We start from the raw sequence: 21,417 nt of genomic DNA, 5'->3' as shown, positions 1-21,417 counted from the left end.
GAAAGAAAGAAGAAAAGAAGGAGTGTCAAAATGAAAAATGGGAAAAGGAAAAGAAAAGTAAGAGAGACAAGAAGGAGACTAAGAGAGAAAGGGAAACAGACTATATATATTGGGGATAAAACTCCAATAGAACAATCACTAATCCCAGCAACTGCCAGCAACAAGTACCTGGGGATTAATACAAACTACAACACCAAGTAATATTGAGTGAGGCAAGGGAAAACAGAAGCGCAAAACAAACAAAAAAATAAAAGAATAAGCAAAACAATCTCACAAAAAAGCATAAAAATTTGATATAATCTATGTTCAAGCGAACAACAACAAAAGGACAGAGAGAAAAACAATTTTTTTGGATAGTTAAGACAGTGAAGAGAGAGGTGTGTATGGACTTGGAGCAGGGGATTGGAGATTGGATATGTAAGTAGGGTGAAATTTTAACAAGGGGTAAACAGAAAGAATATGGAAAATCTAAAGCAGGAAAGGGGTAAGATAAACAGGACACCGAAAACGGGAAGGTTACGAAGAGGGTGATGGCATAAAGGTAGAGTTGAGATAGAGTAAAACGATGCTAAAGGAAAGATGAAAATAGAATGTAGAACACTAATCCCAGAGTAAAATGAAGAGAAAATAAAATGACACTTTTAAAAAAAAGATAAAATAGTAGTAGTAATAATACGGATTGAAAATAAAAATGTAATAATTTAAAAGGTAAAATCAAGTGGGGAAAAAAGAAAAAAATTATTGTCTTGAGTAAAAGATGCAAAAAATGAAAATAAAAATATAAAAATATAAAAAATAAAAACAAAATGTGCAGTAGTGAAGGTCATTCACTTCCTCTGTTGTTCTGATTGGCACGCCTGTTTCTCAGTCCAGACAGTATTGCAGTTCCCTGCATTCCACTGCTCTTCAGTGTTGTAAGCCAGTCCTGATTTTAAGCAGGCGGTGTGTCTTAATTTCTCATATTCCTTCATTTTTGATTACACAAGAGTCAATTTGTGATTCAGCCCCTGGGTGGCAGTGTTTCTGGATTGACTTCCGGGTCTATCTATGGCCTCTCTAGGCAGTGTTAGAGCCTTCTTTCCCTGTGGCACTCACTACCAGTTTGTGGGAGTGGGCTGCCTCAGAGCTGGCTCTCCGATGGTCACTCCCCGCTTCGATCCCCAGGTTCCAGAAAAACAACTTTCCCCTGCAGTCTCCCAGGGTGTCCCCAACTGGGTGATCCTATGTATTGGGCTTAGTAATCAGAACCAAGGATTTGAAGAGGAAAAATCCCAAGTGTGCGAACTCCAGGGCTGCGGGTAAGTCCAGGCAGCCGGCACACCCCTGAAATTCTTAGGGTGTCCCTGCTCATCAGATCAAAATGGGTTGCTTTTTGGAGAGCCCTTCTGTTAGCAGCTCTGAGGACCCCCTTCCACATTCACAGATCACGCCAGCCCCAACAGCCACTGATTTTTCTAGGCACAGACTTCCCTGGTCCTCCAGCTCCCGCAAAACGCGTGTTCCTCTCTCCCGCCGGGAACAGAGACCTCACCTTATCCCAGGTGAAATCTGACCTTTCCGTGGTGGAGTGTAGATCTCCTCTGAACCCGTGTGTTTGTGCCAATTGGGGAGCGTTGTTCTGGGGCTCTCAGCTGTTCTGTGGGTGCCGCAGTTGTGGATTCGCAGCCTTCCGATAAGCTCCACTTTCCAGTTTAAGATGGCGCAGACTCTGCGTCCAAGCCCGCAGCTCCGGGAGGGGTCCCAGCCGTAGTGGGGGCTGCCAGGTCAGGGGAACCCCGTCTAGCAGTCCCCCACCTTATTCTGGAGTTCAGCTGTCCCCCAACTTGGCAACAAACACTCCTCGTGCGACCCTCAGCTGTTCTTTCTTTCTGCTCCGGGACAAGGCTTGGAACACGTCTGTCTATTCCGCCGCCATTTTTCCCTCTCTGCGGTAGATTAGATTCTTGTTCAGCAAATAATCATTGTCTCGCATTGGGTTCTTTAAAAGTATTCAGACGTTATGTTTTTGAATGTGCCCTTGATGTGGGAATACCACTTTTTGATCTCAGATTCCATACCATACAACACTTTCCCCCCTCCCTTTGATGTCTCTTGGATAGCATTTTCACTTTTCTCTTTTGGTCTTTGTAACTCTGCAAGTTGTGAGGACCAGGGTTGGTGCCTCTCTTTGCTGTGGGCACCATGAAAAAGATCTATGTGTGGTTATTCTCTCAATTATTTTGTGTATTTTTAAACTTTTATCATAGACAAATTTACCCTGGGTTTGAAAAGCATCCAGCCCTCTATGCTGACATTATGCTTGCTTCAGGTGTCATATAAATAAAATCCAGTTGATTAAAGGACCCAATAGAATTCTACTGACTTTGGAGGATGTGACAATTATCAATCCCCATTTTGGCAGTAAGGTAAGGAGCTTCTCTTTCTCTTGCTGCACTATTCAATATGGTATTCACAAGCCACAAGTGACTATTGAGGACTTGACATGTAGCTAGTCTGAATTGGGCTGTAAGAGTAAAATTTTCACTGGATTTTGAAGACAGTACAAAAACATGTAAAATATCTCATTGTATTTTAAAAATATATTAATTACATGCCAAATGATAATACATTGTATATATTGGTTTACAGTCTATTATTAGAGTTAATCTCACCTTTTTTCTTACGTTTTTTAATGTGCCTACTAGAAAACTTAAAATTATATATGTGGTTCATGTTACATTTCTATTGCATAGTGCTGTTTTAGAACAGTTATGTGGAAGTGATGCAGTGGACTTTGAGCAATGGTGTGTTTTTTTACTTTATGTATCCCCTCTTTGTTCATTTAGATTCAACATTTGATTGCTAGTTCCTCAAGGGCAGGGGCACATCTTTTTTTTTTTTTTTAATGTTAGCCCAAATCACCTGACATGGTCCTGATAATATAATAGGTGCTTATGAAAGTTTTGTTAATGAATCAATTAGTGAAAGATAGTTGAGTTTCACCAGGGGTTCTGTTCTGATTTTGATTGTGTTGTAATTCATGATCTTTATTGAGGGGCTGTTAATATGTTCTGGCCCTGTGCTAGAGATGGCATATAGTTTCTGCCTTTAACCAGATTAGAGTCAAGTCAGAGAGTCATATCATACTACACAAGAAAGATTATGAACATATTGCACAAAAGACACTAGAAATATGGTAGTACTTCAGATGAGACAGATCAGTGGATAAAGTCTTTCTAGAGACCCAGCACTGAAGCTGTGTCTTAAAGAAGGAAGAAAAGGATTTTTCTAGATCACAGGTAAGAAACTGGTAATCACTTTTGTTCAACCCTTATGGTTACAAAAATTAGTAGCCAGAATTTTGACATTGTGAGATTAAATATAAAATTCTGGATTTCTGGGTATTTTTTAAAAGGTTGGACAATCTATCAACCTTAGGTATCATTGTGACAATTCATTGGAACTCTACATAGTAGGTGCCCTTTTTGCAGTTTGACACAGTTCCCATCACTCTCTATTGTCATACTCAGTCTATTTCATCAATTTATATCACCCATCTGGCCCCTATAGGCATTCTAGGTAGAGAGAACAGCATAAACAAAACTTGAAAAAGAGATGTGTGAAGAAGAGTTTTGTAAAATATAGCTAGTAATGGGAGAGTGCCTTTCTGTACCCAGTCTATGACCAAAATAAAGACCTTAGTCTTTGCAAATTCTAGTATGGTGTTGGCAGGATGTAGGGAGAGGATACAAATACCTCATATTGTTCCTATATCCTATTTACTTTTGCTACACTCTTGTATCAGATCTGATAATTATCTTTGTGACCAAACTGATTATTTGCCTAAATGTGACACTGAAAGGTGTAATTTAACGAGTTGGCTAGATGAGAATGTATTTACAGGGTAATAGCCTATACAGTTGAAATCAAATGAAAAGTTCAGGTGTTTAATTTTTTTTATTGTTTAAAGTATTACATATAGTAGTACATATATCTCCTTTTTTCCCCCCATTGACCTTCCCCCAGACTCCCCTACCCCCTGTCGCATGTTCTCATCCCACCCCCACAGTGTTTTGTGTCCATTGGTGTGCTTATATGCATGCATACAAGTCCTTTAGTTGATCTCTTTCCCCCACTCCCCAACATTCTCCAGACTTCCCGCTATAATTTGACAGTCTGTTCGATACTTTACTGCCTCTGTATCTATCTTTTTGTTCATCAGGTTATAATGTTCTTTATTTTCCATAAATGAGTGAGATCATGTGGTATTTTTCTTTCATTGCCTGGCTTATTTCACTTAACACAATGCTCTCCAGGTCCATCCATGCTGCTGCAAATGGTAAAAGTTCATTCTTTTTTATAGCAGCATAGTATTCCATTGTGTAGATGTACCACAGTTTTCTAATCCACTCATCTGCTGATGGGCATTTAGGCTGTTTCCAAATCTTAGCTATGGTGAATTGTGCTGCTATGAACATAGGGGTGCATATATCCTTTCTGATTGGTGTTTCTAGTTTCTTGGGATATATTCCTAGAGTGGGATTACTGGGTCAAATGGGAGTTCCATGTTTAGTTTTTTGAGGAATCTCCATACTGTTCTCCACAGTGGCTGCACCAGTCTGCATTCCCACCAGCAGTGCATGAGGGTTCCTTTTTCTCCGCATCCTCTGCAGCACTTGTTGTTTGTTGATTTGTTGATGATAGCCATTCTAACAGGTGTGAGATGGTACCGCATTGTCATTTTAATTTGCATCTCTTAGATGATTAGTGACTTTAAGCATGTTTTCATATGTCTCTTGGCCTTCCTTCTGTCTTCTTTCGAAAAGATTCAATTTAGGTCCATTGCCCATTTTTTTATTGGATCATTTATCTTCCTTTTATTAAGTTGTATAAGTTCCCTGTAGATGTTGGAGATTAAACTTTTTTCAGTGATAACATTTGCAAATATGTTCTCCCATGCAGTGGGTGCTCTTGTTGTTTTGTTGATGGTTTCTTTTGCTGTGCAAAAGATTTTTATTTTGATGTAGTCCCATTTGTTTATTTTCTCTTTAGTTTCCATTGCCCTAGGAGCAGTATCGGTGAAGAAATTGCTTCAGCATATATCTGAGATTACTCTGTCTGTGGATTCCTCTAGTATTTTTATGGTTTCCCGTCTTATGTTGAAGACCTGTATCCATTTTGAGTTTATTTTTGTGTATGGTATAGGCTGGTGGTCCAGTTTCATTTTTTTTTTTGCATGTATATGTTCAATTTTCCCAACACCATTTGTTAAAGAGACTGTCTTGACTCCATTGTATGTTCATGCCTCCTTTGTCAAATATTAATTGGGCATAGTGGTTTGAGTTGATACTGGGTTCTCTATTCTATTCCATTGGTCTATATGTCTGTTCTTGTGCCAGTACCAGGCTGTTTTGAGAACAGAAGCTTTGTAATACAGCTTGATATCTGGTATTGAGATCCCACCTACTTTGTTCTTCTTTCTCAGGATTGCTTTGGCTATTCGGGGTCTTTTTTTTTATTGAAGTGAGTATTTGGAGTTCTTTCCAGGTCTGTGAAACATGCTGTTGGTATTTTAATGGGGATTGCATTGAATCTATAGATTGCTTTGGGTAGTATGGACATTTTAATGATGTTGATTCTCCCAATCCATGAACATGGTATGTTCTTCCAACTGTTTACATCTTCCTCTATCTCTTTTTTCAGTGTCCTGTAGTTTTCCACATACAGGTCTTTTACCTCCTTAGTTAAGTTTATTGCTAGGTATCTTAATTTTTTTTTTGAGTGATGGTAAATGGGATTGCTTTTTTAGTCTCTCTTTCTGTAAGTTCACTATTGGTGTATAGAAATGCCATAGATTTCTTGGCATTAATTTTGTATCCTGCTACATTGCCGAATTCATTTATTAAGTCTAATAGGTTCTTGATCGAGTCTTTTGGTATTTTCATGTACAATATCATGTCATCTGCAAATAAGGACAGCTTTACTTCTTCTTTTCCAATTTGGATGCCTTTTATTTCTTCTCCTTGTCTAATTGCAATGGCTAATACTTCCAGTACTATGTCTAACAGGAGTGGTGAGAGTGGGCATCCCTGTCTTGCTCCTGTTCTTAGGGGAAATGGTTTTAGTTTTTGCCCATTGAGTATGATGTTGACTTTGGGTTTATCATATATTGCTTTTTTTATGTTGAGGTATGATCCTTCTATTCCCACCTTGCTGAGAGTTTTTATCAAGAAAGGGTGTTGGATTTTGTCAAATGCTTTTTCTGCATCAATTGATATGACTATGTGATTTTTATCTCTCAATTTGTTTATGTGATGTATCATGTTTATTGATTTGCAGATATTGTACCATACTTGCATTTCTGGGATAAATCTTACTTGGTCATGGTGTATGATCTTTCTGATGTACTGCTGCATCTGATTTGCTAGAATTTTGTTGAGGATTTTGGCATCTATGTTCATGAGGGGTATTAGCCTGAAATTCTCTTTCATTGTGTTGTCTTTATCTGGTTTTGGTATTAGGGTGATGCTGGCTTCATAGAAGGAGCTTGGAAGTGTTCCTTCCTCTTGAATTTTTTGGAATAGTCTGAGGAAGATAGGTTTTAGTTCTTCCTTGAATGTTTGGTAAAACTCTCCTGTGAAGGCGTCTGGCCCTGGGCTTTTGTTTGCTGGAAGCTTTTTGATGACTGCTTGAATTTCTTCCAGAGTTGTTGGCCTATTGTGTTGTTTCAAAGAAGAAATAAAAAACATCATGGCAAAAAACAACAATGAAAACACAACAATCCAAAATCTATGGGACACAGCTAAAGCAGTCTTGAGAGGGAAGTTCATAGCTCTAATGGTAACAAATTACCTAACCCTAACTCAAAACCCTGATTGAGTTTTAAGAGGTTGTATTTTTCTAGGAATATATCCATTTCCTCCAGGGTTTCCAGTTTGTTGGAATAGAGTTGTTCAGAGTATTTTTAACAATCCTTTTTATTTCAGTGGGGTCTGTTGTTATTTCACCTCTTTCATTTCTGATATTGTTTATTTAGGTTCTCTCTCTTTGCTTCTTGGTGAGCCTGACTAGAGGTTCATCAATCTTGTTTATCCTTTCAAAGAACCAGCTCTTGGTTTTGTTGATCTTTTTTATTGTCTTATTGGTCTCTATGGTGTTTATCTCCACTCTGATCTTTATTATTTCCTTCCTTCTGCTTATACTGGGCTTTTCTTCTTGCTTTCTAACTCTTCGAGTTGTAGGGTTAGGTAATTTATTATCATTGTTTCTTGCTTTTTTGCAGTAGGCTTGTAGAGCTATGAACTTCCCTCTCAAGACTGCTTTAGCTGTGTCCCATAGATATAGGATTGTTGTGTTTTCATTGTTGTTTTTTGCCATGATGTTTTTTATTTCTTCTTTGATCTCTTTGTTAACCCAGTCATTGTTTAATAGCATGCTATTTAGCTTCCAGGTGTTTGATTTTTTTGGACTGTTTTTGTTGTAGTTTATTTCCAGTTTTATGCCACTATGATCTTGGAATATGCTTGATATGATTTCTATCTTCTTGAATTTGAAGAGTCTTTGCCTATGTTCCAACATATGGTCTATCTTTGAAAATGACCCATGTGCACTTGAGAAGAATGTATATTCTGTGGCTTTGGGGTGAAATGTTCTGAAGATGTCCATTAATTCCATCTGGTCTAGTGAGTCATTCAGGATTGATGTTTCTTTGCTGATTTTTTGCTTAGAGGATTTGTCCAATGGTGATAGTGGGGTATTAAAGTCTCCTACTATGATTGTATTGCTGTCAATCTCTCCCTTGATATCCTCCAGGAGTTTTTTTTATGTATTTGGCTGCTCCTGTATTGGGTGCATATATGTTTACCAGAGTTATTTCTTCTTGTTGGATTGCTCCCTTTAGTATTATGAAGTGGCCTTCCATATCTCATTTTATGTCCTTCATTTTGAGATATAATTTGTCAGATATAAGTATTGCTACCCCAGCTTTTTCCTTTTTTTCATTTCCATTCACCTGAAAAACTTTATTCCATCCCTTCACCCTCAATCTGTGTGCGTCTTTTTTTCTGAGGTGCGTTTCATGTAGACAGCAGATATATGGATCATGTTTTTTTATCCAATCCGTTACCCTATGTCTTTTGATTGGGGCATTTAATCCATTTACATTTAAAGTTATTATTGATAGGTACTTGTTTGTCACCATTTTTATTCTTTACCCCTGTGTTCCTTCTTTGCTTCCTATTTTTATGTGGGGTTTTTTACAGCAGACCCTTTAGCATTTCTTGCATTGCTGGTTTGGTGGTAATAAACTCCTTTAGTCCTTTTTTGTTTGTGAAGCTCCTTATTTCACCCTTCAATTTTGATTGATAGCCTTGCTGGATACAGTATTCTTGGATTCAGACCCTTCCTTTGCATGACTTTGTATATTTCATTCCATTCCTTTCTGACCTGATGAGTTTCTGTTGAGAAATCAGTCGCTATTCTGATTGGGGTTCCTTTGTAGGTAAATTTCTGTCTCTCTCTGGCCGCTTTTAAGATTCTTACTTTGTCATTGGTGTTTGCCAGTTTAATTATAATGTGACTTGGTGTTGGTCTTTTGGGGTTCATTTTGCTTGGGACTCTGTGAGCTTCTTGGATTTGTGTGGGTTTTTTCTTCCCTATATCAGGGAAGTTTACTGTCATTATTTCTTCAAACAGGTTTTCTATTCCTTGACCAGTTTCCTCTCCTTCTGGAACCCCTATTATGTGGATGTTGTTTTGTTTCGTGTTGTCCCAAAGTTCCCTTAGGCTCTCCTCCTGCTTTTTAATTTTTTTTTTTTTTCGAGAAGCTGCTCTACTTGGGTATTTTTTTCCTGCCTTGTCTTCTAGCTCACTGATGCAGTCCTCAGCTTCTTCTAGTCTATTCTTGATGCTTTCTATTGAGTTCTTTACAGCAGCGATGTCATTTTTCATTTCTTCCTGGTTCTTCTTCATTAACTCTTGGTTCTTACACATATTGTAGAATTTGTCTTCCAATCTTTTCACCCACCTTATGACCATTTCTCTGAATTTTTTCTCTGACAGGTTACTTGCCTCTATTTCGTTTACTTCCTTTTCTGGTGATGCCTGCTTTTCTTTCATATGCGGGCTGTTTCTTTCTCTCCCCATGATCTCTCTTTTCTGGGTGTCTGGTTATGTAGTTCTCTCTCTCCTGCATTGATTTAAAGACACAAAATACAACACAACCAGGTGCAATGCACAAGGCACTGAACAGAAATGTATTCATGATATTAATAACCCCAGATAAACTTGACCACCTGAGAAAGGCAAGTCAGAGTATAAGAAAGAAAGAAGAGAGAAAAAAAGAAGAAAAAGGAGTGCAATAATGAAATTGTGAGAGGAAAAAAAAGTAAGAGAGTTAAGAGAGAGAATAAGAAAGAAGAGGGGAAAAAACTATATATATGGGGAGAAAACTCTAATAGAACAGCCAATAATCCCAACAAATGCCAGCAACAAGTACCTGGAGGTGAATTCAAACTACAAACAACAACTAATATCAAGCAAGGTGAGGGAATACAGAATCAAAAAACAAACAAACAGAAAACAAAAAAACAAAAAGAAAAAGAAAAACCATCTCACAAACAATCATAAAAAAATCGATATAATCAACAATCAAGCAAACAACAACAAAAGGACAGAGAGAAAAAAATTTTGGATAGTGAAGAAAGAGAAGAGACAGGTTTGTATGGACTCGGAGCTGGGGATTGGAAATTCGATATATAAGTAGTGTGAAATTTTAACAGGGGGTAAAAAGAAGGAATAAGGAAAATGTAAAGCCGGAATACGGTAAAGCAAAACAGGACAACAAAAGGGGGAAAATGAGGAATAAAGTGTTGGCATAAAGGTAAAGTTGAGATAGATTAAAATGATGCTAAAGGAAAGATGAAAATAGAATGTAGAACACTAATCCCAAAGTAAAATCATGAGAAAATAAAATGACACTTTTCTTTAAAAAAGGTAAAATAGTAGTAGTAATAATACTGATTGAAAATAAAAATTTAATATTTAAAAAGGTAAAACCATGTGAGGAAAAAGGAAAAAAAATTACTTTCTTACGTAAAATATGAAAAAAATAAAAATAAAAATGTGCAGTAGTGAAGGTCATTCACTTCCTGTACTGTTCTGTTTGGCATGCCTGTTTCCTAGTCAGGACATTTTTTTAAAATATGTTTTATTGATTTTTTACAGAGAGGAAGGGAGAGGGATAGAGAGTTAGAAACATCATGAGAGAAACATCAACTAGCTGCCTCCTGCACACCCACTACCGGGGATGTGCCTGCAACCAAGGTACATGCCCTTGACTGTAATCGAACCTGGGACCCTTCAGTCCACAGGCTGATGCTCTATCCACTGAGCCAAACCGGCTAGGGCAAGTCAGGACATTTTTGAAGTTCCCTGCATTCAGCTGCTCCTCAGTGTTGTAAGCCAGTCCTGATTTTTAAGCAGGCAGTACATCTCTATTTCATAATTTCCTTTTTTTGTTTTTACACAAGTGTCAATTTGTGATTCAACCCCTGGGTGGCAGTGTTTCCGGATTGACCTCCGGGTCTATAGGTCCTCTCTAGGTAGTGTTTAGATTTCTTTTCCCTGTGGCACTTAATACCAGTTTGGTGGAGTGGGTTGCCCCAGAGCTGGTTCTCTGATGGTTATTCCCCGCTCTGATCCCCAGGTTCCAGAAAAACAACTTTCCCCTGCAGTCTCTTAGAGTAACCCCGATTGGGTGATCCTATGTATTGGGCTTAGTAATCAGAAGCAAGAATTTAAAGAGGAAAAGAAGGAAAAAAAAGAGCCAGAATAAGTGTGCGAACTCCAGGGCTGCGCGCAAGTCTGTGCAGTCTTTTTTTCCCTTGGGTCTAAGCAGCCGGCACACTTTTAAAATTTTTAGGCTGTCCTTTTGCACCCAGATCTTAATGGGTTGCTTTTTAGAGTTCCCTTCTGTTAGCAGCTCTGCGGACCCCTTTCCACATTCACGGATCACACTAGCCCCAACAGCCACGGATTTTCTTAGGCGCAGACTTCCCCAGGTCTCCAGCTCCCACAGTGCACACGTTTCTCTCTCCTGCCAGGACCAGAGACCTCACCTTATCTCAGGCGAAATCTGACCTTTACGTGTTGGAGTGTAGAGCTCCTCTGAATCTGTGTAATTGCACCACTCAGGGACCAATGTTCTTGGGTTTGCAGCTGTTTGCTGGTGCCGTAGTTGTAGATTTTCCCCTTTCCCCTTCAAGATGGCGCAGTCTCCCCATCTGATCCCGTTGCTCCAGGAGGGAACCCAGCAGCAGTGGGGGCTGCCTGGTCAGGGGAGCCCCGTCCAGCTGTCCCCCACTGTCTCCTGGAGTATAGCTATCCCTCAACTCACCAACAAACACTCCCTGTGCAAACCACACACTCTCCCTTTGTTTTCTCGCTCACAAGGTATCTTGCAGTCTGCCTTCCCATCGGCAGCTATCTTCTTTCTCCTGATTTAATTTTAATTACAATCCTAAATCTTACTTGTTTAAATCATCAGATCTTGTTGTAAGGTTGGTATCATGTTCCTGGAAATGTATTGTTGAATGCCAGAATTATCACTCTGACTAAGAGTCACATTCCACATTCATGTCATAAAAATATATTGATGATAGTATCTATTTTTAAAGCCACCAGAGAACCCTGAGTTGGTATAATTTGTCTGGATTTGTCACACTCAATATGCCTGTATGAAATTTCCCACCTAAATTAGAAAGAGAAAATACTGAAGTGCAAGGGCTAAAGTAATCCCAATACATAACACAATACTAAAAAAGCAAGTATTCAATTCTGTGACAAAATATTTTTATCCAGAAATGGATGATCAATAGTAAAAGCAGATAGTTAGAAGTTATTGTCCAAAGGTAGCAATATAGAGTATAGTTTTGATCAAAAGCAATAAATCAATTTTTTTCAATAAATCTATTTTTAAAATCCTTACTTCTTTGGTTCTATCCATGTCAAAATGACGGTTCATATCAATTACCTAGATGATTTGGCTCAAAAGTGTCAAAACAATAAACATAGTTCAGTTTTGGACTGAATTATCCTTTTCTATGTATAGGCTTTCAGATGGTCAAGTAATGTCTTTAAAGCCTCCATATATGCCTTCTCAATTTCCTACTGAGACAAATAATGCATTTGGGTTCCATACTGGTTCTCACAAGATCACCATAAATAGCAGAACAGTGCTATCTTCAAATGAACAAATACCTTGGGTTTTAAAATCTTGTTTATTATGATAGATCTTTTCTTTCACTATGCATATATTTTTGTCATAATGAGAGAAAAAAGTCATCATCACTTTTCACCATATGAGTGAGAAAAATTGATAGCAATAGAGATTAATAGCCTTATAGAGAATGTTCTTTTTATTTTTTAACTGTTTTGGTCCAGATGGAAAAGGATGGCATTACCCTAGGACAGTGGTCGGCAAACTGCGGCTTCTAAGCCACATGCAGCTCGCGAGCTGAGGTTTGCCGCTCTGTTGACTAATGAGTTTGCCAACCACTGACCTAGACTCTCGATTCCAATAATTACAGGCTGTTGTTGTTCCTTGTGATTAAGCCCCTACCCAGTGGTCGGCAAACTCATTAGTCAACAGAGCGGCAAACTGCGGCTTGCAAGTCGCATATGGCTCACAAGCCGCAGTTTGCCAACCACTGCCCTAGGAGAACATAGCTCTTGACTTCCAGATACATTTTGGCATTTGCCAGCTTGTATCATGGGTTTTGAGGGGAAAAATAGGGGGCATACATTTTCCTGAATTGCTGTGTAGTCACAAACTTGCAGCTGACTGTGTCTAATCAGTCAATAAACCAAGCCATGAATTCCATGCAAATGGAATATCTGAAAGTGTAAACTCTTGGTGAATATAAAATTATTTCAGTGAATATAAAATTAGCAGGTCAGTGGAAGTCAAGTCAGGAAAGGAAGTTTTTAGAGGAAAGTAAAGCTGAAGCCCAAATGTATGTGGTTTTGGGTATATTTTCTTGTTTTCTCCTTTGCTCTTAATGGAGATATCTATATCTCAATAAACAGATCTAGATGCTCCTACTGAGATATGAAAAATAAAAAATGAAAGGGGACACCATCTTGAGAAACAGAGCTGCTTGAGACTAGGATCCTGGCCTCAGCACCACCCAGTCGTGTCTCAGATGCAAACCAGGACCCTGCAGCCCCTGGGGACAGAGAACTGCAACCACAGCTTCAGAACAATGGGCAAAAAGAATCCAGACTTCCCAGCCACAGATTTCTATGAGTCAAAGAGCCTATCCCCCTCGCTGCAGGCTCAGGGTTAGCGCCATAGTAACTGATAGACCCGCCCCTTGCTAGGGCCACAGCACCCCTATGGGAATTTGAGCTTGGGAGCACGCACAGAGACTGCAGCACCCCTACAGGAATTTGAGTTTGGGAGCATGCACGGATCGCAGTGCTGCTACTGGAATTTGAGCCTGGGAGCATGCATGGACTGCAGTGCTGCTACTGGAATTTGAGCCTGTGCACGCACAGAGACTGTAATCTGCTCCCCGCAATGCAATTGGGCAACCAAACCCAAAGCCCACAAAGGGCAGCAGTGCCACCTGACTTCGATTCTGGGCAAGCGCACATGGAAGTCTGTTTTCCACAGCGCACACGGAAGTATGTTTTCCACAATGCACACGGAAGTCTGTTTTCCGCAGCGCACATGGAAGTCTGTTTTCCGCAGCGCACACGGAAGTCTGTTTTCCGCAGCGCAGGCATGCCACATTGCTACTGTGCAACCCAGTCCCCCATGGTGACCGTACCCAGATTCTCCCGGCAAGAGGCAGCACTGAGCACCACTGACTTGATTCATTTCTTACCGTGTGCACCTGGGATCCTTGACTCACAGTGCATTCACACAAAGAGCAAGTGATGCCAATTCTTATTGAATGCACACACGCGGACCCTGAATCTCAGCGAGAAGCCGCACGAGGCAACAGAGACTCTGATACTCGATTCTTGGTGCAGACACAGGGAAACTCTGACTCCTGGCATGAGCTAAGGGACTCATTTTCGCCACACGCCTACAGGGCAGTGCAGGTGGCATCCATGATTCTAGGTGCACACACGAGACCACACTGAATGCTGGTAACACTGTACCTGGGCAAGCCTGGTTCCCACCAACCCATGGCAGCCACACATCCTAGTGTCGGAGCACTTCAGTGACACTCGGGTGGTGCAAAGCTCCCACGGCACACGGACCAGGTCCACACAACTTGAAGTTTGAACCTTCTGGTGATAGTCAGAATGGGGAGACGACACAATCCCCAGAGGAAAGAAAATGAGGAGTCGCCAAGAAAGGAAATAAGTGAAATTGAAGCATGCAACATGACCGAAAAAGAATTCAGGGTAATGGTCGTGGAATTCATACATCGGAGGGATGAGAAAATGAACAACCTATGCAAGAATCAGGAAGAAATGAAAAGTGGTATAGCTACAATCAAAAACACCATGGAAAGTTTCAAGAGTAGAGTAGAAGAAGCAGAGGACTGAATTAGTGAGTTAGAAGATCAGGTACAGAAACAAGCCCAATCTGAAGAGCAACTGGAGAAAAAAATTAAAAAGCAGGAGGAAAGCCTAAGGGAGCTTTGGGACAACATGAAATGAAGTAACATACGTATAATAGGGCTGCCAGAAGGACAAGAAGAGCAACAAGGATTAGAAAATCTATTTGAAGAAATAATGACAGAAAACTTCCCAGATATGGGGAAGAAAAAAGTTACACAAGTACAGAGGTCCCAAGCAGGATCAATCCCAAAAGACCCACACCAAGACATGTCATAATTTCAATGGCAAATATTAATGACAGAGAGAGAATCTTAAAGGTGGCAAGAGAGAGACAGAGAGTTACCTACAAAGGATCCCCCATCAGATTATCAAATGATTTCTCAACAGAAACACATCAAGCTAGAAGGGAATGGAAGGAGGTATACAAAGTGTTGCAAAGCAAAGGACTGAATCCAAGAATACTCTATCCAGCAAGACTATCAATCAAAATTGAAGGGGAAATCAGGAGCTTAGCAGATAAAAAAAGGCAAAGGGAGTTTATCACCACCAAACCAGCAATGCAAGAAATGCTAAAGGGAATACTGTAAAAAGAAGAAATAAAAAGGTAAGAAGGAACACAGACACAAAAATAGATATGACTACAAACAAGTACCTTTCAGTAATAACTTTAAACGTAAACGGAATAAATGCTCCAATCAAAAGACATCGAGTGGCTGAATGGATAAAAAAACACGACCCATATATATGCTGTCTACAAGAGACCCACCTCAGAACAAGGGAATCACCCAGATTGAAAGTGAATGGATGGAAAAATATCTTTCAGGCAAATAGAAATGAAAAAAAAGCTGGGGTAGCAATACTTATATCTGACAAAATAGACCTCAAAGTGAAGGCCATAACAAGAGATAAGGAAGGCCACTTCATAATACTAGAGGGATCAATACAACAACAGGATATAACCCTGATAAACATATATGCACCCAATGCAAGAGCACCCAAATACATAACAAAACTCCTGGGAGATATCAAGGGAGAGATCAACAGCAATACAATCATAGTAGGGGACTTTAATACACCACTGACATCACTGGATAAATCCTCTAGACAAAAAATCAGCAAAGACACAGCAATCCTAAATGACTCACTAGATCAGATAGACTTAACTGACATCTTCAGAACATTTCACCCCAAAGCCACAGAATATACATTCTTCTCAAGTGCACATGGGACATTTTCAAAAATAGACCACATATAGGGTCACAGCAAAGTCTCCCCAAATTCCAAAAGATTGAAATCATACCACGCATCTTCTGAGACCACAATGTCATAAAAATAGAAATAAACTACAATAAAAACAATCCAAAAATCTGAAACACTTGGAAGCTGAATAGCATGCTATTAAATAATGACTGGGTTACCAATGAGATCAAAGAAGAAATTAAAAGCATCATGGAAACTAATGACAACAAAAACACAACAATCCAAAATCTATGGGTCACAATGAAAGCAGTCCTGAGAGGGAAGTTCATAGCTCTACAGGCCTACCTCAAAAAACAAGAAAATATGGTAGGAAATCATCTAACTCTACAACTCAAATAATTAGAAAGAGAGCAACAAGAAAAACCCAGAGTGAGCAGAAGGAAGGAGATAATAAAGATCAGAGCAGAAATAAATGACATAGAGATAAAAAAAATTACAAAAGATCAATAAAACCAAGAGCTGGTTCTTTGAAAGGATAAACAAGATTGATGAACCTCTAGCCAGGCTCACCAAGAAGCAAAGAGAGAGGACTCAAATAAACAAAATCAGAAATGAGAGTGGCAAAATAACAACAGATCCCACAGAAATACAAAGGATTGTTAAAAAATACTATGAACAACTTCACTCCAACAAACTAGACAACCTTGAGGAAATGGACATATTCCTAGAAAAATACAACCTTCCAAAGCTCAACCAGGAAGATTCTAAAAATCTCAATAAGCTGATAACTATGGATGAAATTGAAGCAATCATCAAAAAACTCCCAGCAAACAAAAGTCTGGGGCCAGATGGCTTCACAGGGGAGTTACACCAAACATTCAAAGAAGAAATAAAACCTATCCTCCTCATACTATTCCAAAAAATTGAAGAGGAAGGAACACTTCCAAGCTCCTTCTATGAAGCCAGCATCATCCTAATATCAAAACCAGATAAAGGCAACACAATGAAAGAGAATTATAGGCCAATATCCCTCATGAACATAGATGCCAAAATCCTCAACAAAATTCTAGCAAATCGGATCCAGCAGTACATCAGAAAGATCATACACCATGACCAAATAGGATTTATCCCAGAGATACAAGGATGGTACAATATCCACAAATCAATAAATTTTATACATCACATAAACAAATTGAGAGATAAAAATCACATAATCATTTCAATTGACGCAGAAAAAGCATTTGACAAAATCCAACACCCCTTCTTGAAAAAACTCTCAGCAAGGTGGGAATAGAAGGATCATACCTCAACATAACAAAAGCCATATATGACAAACCCACAGCCAACATCATACTCAATGGACAAAAACTAAAACCATTTCCTCTAAGAACAGGAACAAGACAGGGATGCCCACTCTCACCACTCCTGTTCAACATAGTACTGGAAGTACTAGCCATTGTGATCAGACAAGAAGAAATAAAAGGCATCCAAATTAGAAAAGAAGAAGTAAAACTGTCCTTATTCACAGCTGACAAGATATTTTACATAGAAAACTCTAAAGACTCCATCAAAAAATTATTAGACTTAATAAATGAATTTGGCAATGTAGCAGGATTCAAAATTAACGCCAAGAAATCTATGGCATTTCTATACACCAATAGTGAACTTATAGAAAGAGAGACTAAAAAAGCAATCCCATCTACCATCGCACCAAAAAAATTAAGATACCTAGGAATAAACTTAACTAAGGAGGTAAAAGACCTATATGCGAAAAACTACCGGACCCTGAAAAAAGAGACAGAGGAAGACATAAACAGATGGAAGAACATACTGTGTTCATGGATTGGTAGAATGAACATCATCAAAATGTTCATCCTACCCAAAGCAATCTATAGATTCAATGCAATCCCCATTAAAATACCAATGGCATGTTTCACAGACCTGGAAAGAACTCTCCAAAAATTCATCTGGAATAAAAAAAGGCCCTGAATAGCCACAGCAATCCTGAGAAAGAAGAACAAAGTAGGTGGGATCTCAATACCAGATACAAAGCTGTATTACACAGCCACTGTTCTCAGCCTGGTACTGGCACAAGAACAGACATATAGACCAATGGAATAGAATAGAGAACCCAGAAATTGACCCAAACCACTATTCCCAATTAATATTTGACAAAGGAGGCATGAACATAAAATGGAGTCAAGACAGTCTCTTTAACAAATGGTGTTGGGGAAATTGGGCAGATACATGCAAAAAAATGAAACTAGACCACCAACTTACGTCATACACAAAAATAAACTCAAAATGGATAAAGGACTTAAACATAAGATGGGAAACCATAAAAATACTAGAGGAATCCACAGGCAGCGAAATCTCAGATATATGCCGAAGGAACTTCTTCACTGATACTGCTCCTAGGCCAATGGAAAGTAAAGAGAAAATAAACAAATGGGACTACATCAAAATAAAAAGCCTTTGCACACCAAAAGAAACCATCAACGAAACAACAAGAAAGCCCACTGCATGGGAGAACATATTTGCCAGTGTCATCACCAGTAAGGGTTTAAACTCCAACATTTACAGAGAACTCATACAACTTAACAAAGGGTAGATAAACAATCCATTCAAAAATGGGCAAAGGACCTAAATAGATCCTTTTCGAAGGAGGACAGAAGGAAGGCCAAGAGACATATGAAAACATGCTCAAAGTCAAAAATTATCAGAGAGATGCAAATCAAAACAACAATGTGGTACCATCTTACACCTGTCAGAATGGCTATCATCAACAAATCAACAAACAACAAGTGTTGGTGAGGATGCGGAGAAAAAGGAACTCTTTTGCACTGCTGGTGGGAATGAAGACTGGTGCAGCCACTGTGGAGAACAGTATGGAGTTTCCTCAAAAAACTTAAAATGGAACTCCCATTTGACTCAGTGATCCCACTTCTAGGAATATATCCCAAGAAACTAGAAACACCAATCAGAAAGGATATATGCACCCCTATGTTCATAACAGCACAATTCACCATAGCTAAGATTTGGAAACAGCCTAAGTGCCCATCAGCAGATGAGTGGATTAAAAACTGTGGTATATCTACAAAATGGAATACTACGCTGCAGTAAAAAAGGAGTTCTTACCATTTGCAACAGCATGGATGGAACTGGAGAGCATTATGCTAAGTTAAACAAGCCAGTCAGAGAAAGATAAATATCACATGATCTCACTCATTTGTGGAATATAATGAACAACATAAACTGATGAACAGGGACAGATCCAGAGACAGAGAAGCATTGATCAGACTGCCATACCTCAGAGGGAAGATAGGGGAGGGTGGGGGAAAGGAGGAGAGATCAACCAAATGATTTGTATGCATGAATATAAGCCTAACCAATGGACATAAACACCAGGGGGGGTGAGGGCATGAGTGGGGGGGGGAGTGGGGTTAATGGAGGGATGGGGACACATATGTAATACCTTAATCAATAAAGAAATTAAAAAATAAAGAATGAAAGGGAAGTATGTTCCTCTCTGGCCTTTCTCTTATGTAAGGGTTATGTGAAGAGTCAAGTTTTGCATCTTGTTTGAATTTTGAGCTGTTGGAATTTCAACACATTAGGAGCAGATTCTGTCCTAGTTCTGGCAATTGATTTTTTTCAAAATACTAGATTTTTCTCATTTTCTCATTTTGTCTCTAAAATAAAATGAGGGTCCCAGATTAAATTATGACTAATTGTTCGTGTGTGTGTGTGTGTGTGTGTGTGTGTGTGTGTGTGTGTGTGTTTTGCCCTTCCAAATCTATGATTCTAGTCCTCTCTAAGAGATGGAAGTACCTGCAAACCTTTACCTTTCTTTTGTGGTATATGGATTTCAAGCATGGTATCAACCCTGGCTTAAAAAGTGCTGGGGGATATGGAACATTAATCAATGTCATGTTTCCAGAGTTTGACTCACATAGTTACTTCCTTTGGAATAAAAAAGAAAAAAAAACACAAATAAAAAGAGTATCTATACCATAGCTTAATACTCTGTCCTAAATCATGATAATTTTGTCCACAAAATTTCCCCCTAACCCTTTCACAAACAGAAAGTTGTGCCAGTGTAGGCTTCCAGATATCATCAGAGGAGAGGTCCAAAGTGGGAGGTCCCCAAGGGTCTCCTTTTCTTCAGGGAATCTAACTCCAGCTACATATGAAAACTCCAACATAGCGATTTATGAGGTAAGATATTAACAGCTATCTACACTAATCTGTTGCCTCTTTGGGGTTTTTTTTTTTAATATATTTTATTGATTTTTTTACAGAGAGGAAGGGAGAGGGATAGAGAGCCAGAAACATCGATGAGAGAGAAACATCGATCAGCTGCCTCCTGCACACCCCCCACTGGGGATGTGCTCGCAACCAAGGTACATGCCCTTGACCGGAATCGAACCCGGGACCCTTCAGTCCACAGGCTGACGCTCTATCCACTGAGCCAAACCGGTTTCGGCACCTCTTTGGGTTTTAAAATGAGGCAGTGACTTAAGATTTAGTATGTGGGCAAAAATATTGACACTTTTGGTAAGTCTTTTCAGTTTTTTGTCTTTTATTCCATTATGAACTTGTTTGGTTGATATTTTTGACGATGATTGTCCTCAGCAACTAATCAAATTACTTGTAACTTCATTGTTTTTTAAAATTTTTTATTTTATTGTTGACAGTATTACAGATATCTCCCATTTCCCCCCACCTTTACCCCGGTCTGCCCAGCACCTCCCTCCTCCCCCAGGTCTTCACCACCCTATTGTTTGTGTCCATGGGCCAAAGAACTTACATGCATAGTCGGCTATGCATGTAAGTTCTTTGGTTTCTCTCTTCTCATTCCCCCACCCCCACATGGAGGTATATCAGTCTGTTCCATGCCTCCATGTTTCGGGTCTTATTTTTTTGGTCAAATCGTTTTGTTCATTAGATTCCATAAATAAGTGAGATCATGTGATATTTGTCTTTCTCAGATTGGCTTATCCATGTATTTACTATGCATGTAAAAAAAAAAAACCTGTGAGACTCAAACACTTAACAGTATCACTTCTTCCAGAAGATGTAGATATAATAATAGAAGAAATGACTTTCTAAGGCAACTGCTTGTGATGGAATATCTAGATAAATGTTTGTGTAGAGTTTAGGACAAACCCTTCTCTTCAAATGCTAGTTGTTCTTCCTATACCTGTTATCCTCTGATATTATTGAAATAATAATTCTAAAGATTATTCATTTATTTATTTTTTAAAGTATTCATATATTTATTTTTTAGCCTGTACTGACTCTTGGAGTAACAGGTTACTGTCTTCTGTGTAAAATAGAAATATTTTTTATTTCACTTAAGTTTCTGTCTTTCAAGCTTTAAGAGGCTACCTCTGACCCCTTGTTCTAAGATACTGGAATTTGGCAACCAGAACAAATCTTGCATCAGTTGGAGAGATGAACTGTTTCTTCTCAGCAGCAGGAGTTAAGCAGGGGGTAAAAGGGAAACTAAACTGCCTTTCTTTCCCTCCTAAGTGAGACCTTCCCAGTGTGGTTTCCTTGTTTTGTTTGAAGGTACTCCCAAAAGCATCAAACATTCTCAACTTCAATTGTAACTACAAAGAAAGTCCAAAACAAGACAGAATGGGTTTTTAAATTGTC

The 21,417-nt window shown here is 39.0% G+C and overlaps 1 protein-coding gene across 1 annotated transcript in view; it reads left to right on the top strand.

Annotated features, from left to right (window-relative positions):
- The window catches only part of GUCY2F (guanylate cyclase 2F, retinal), a gene marked incomplete at both ends in the record, with an annotated part of 197,736 nt that overhangs the window by 52,647 nt on the left and 123,672 nt on the right, over positions 1-21,417 (top strand). Inside the window, 2 exon segments of the mRNA XM_080653124.1 lie at positions 2,309-2,445; positions 19,868-19,974. Coding sequence (XP_080509250.1) covers positions 2,309-2,445; positions 19,868-19,974 — 244 coding nt within the window.

This window comes from Plecotus auritus (genome assembly GCF_963455305.1).
Source record: "Plecotus auritus genome assembly, chromosome: X".
NCBI classification, from domain to species: Eukaryota; Metazoa; Chordata; class Mammalia; order Chiroptera; family Vespertilionidae; genus Plecotus; species Plecotus auritus.
The sequence above is the reverse complement of the archived record's forward strand: the minus strand, read 5'-3'. Positions and strand labels throughout refer to the sequence as shown.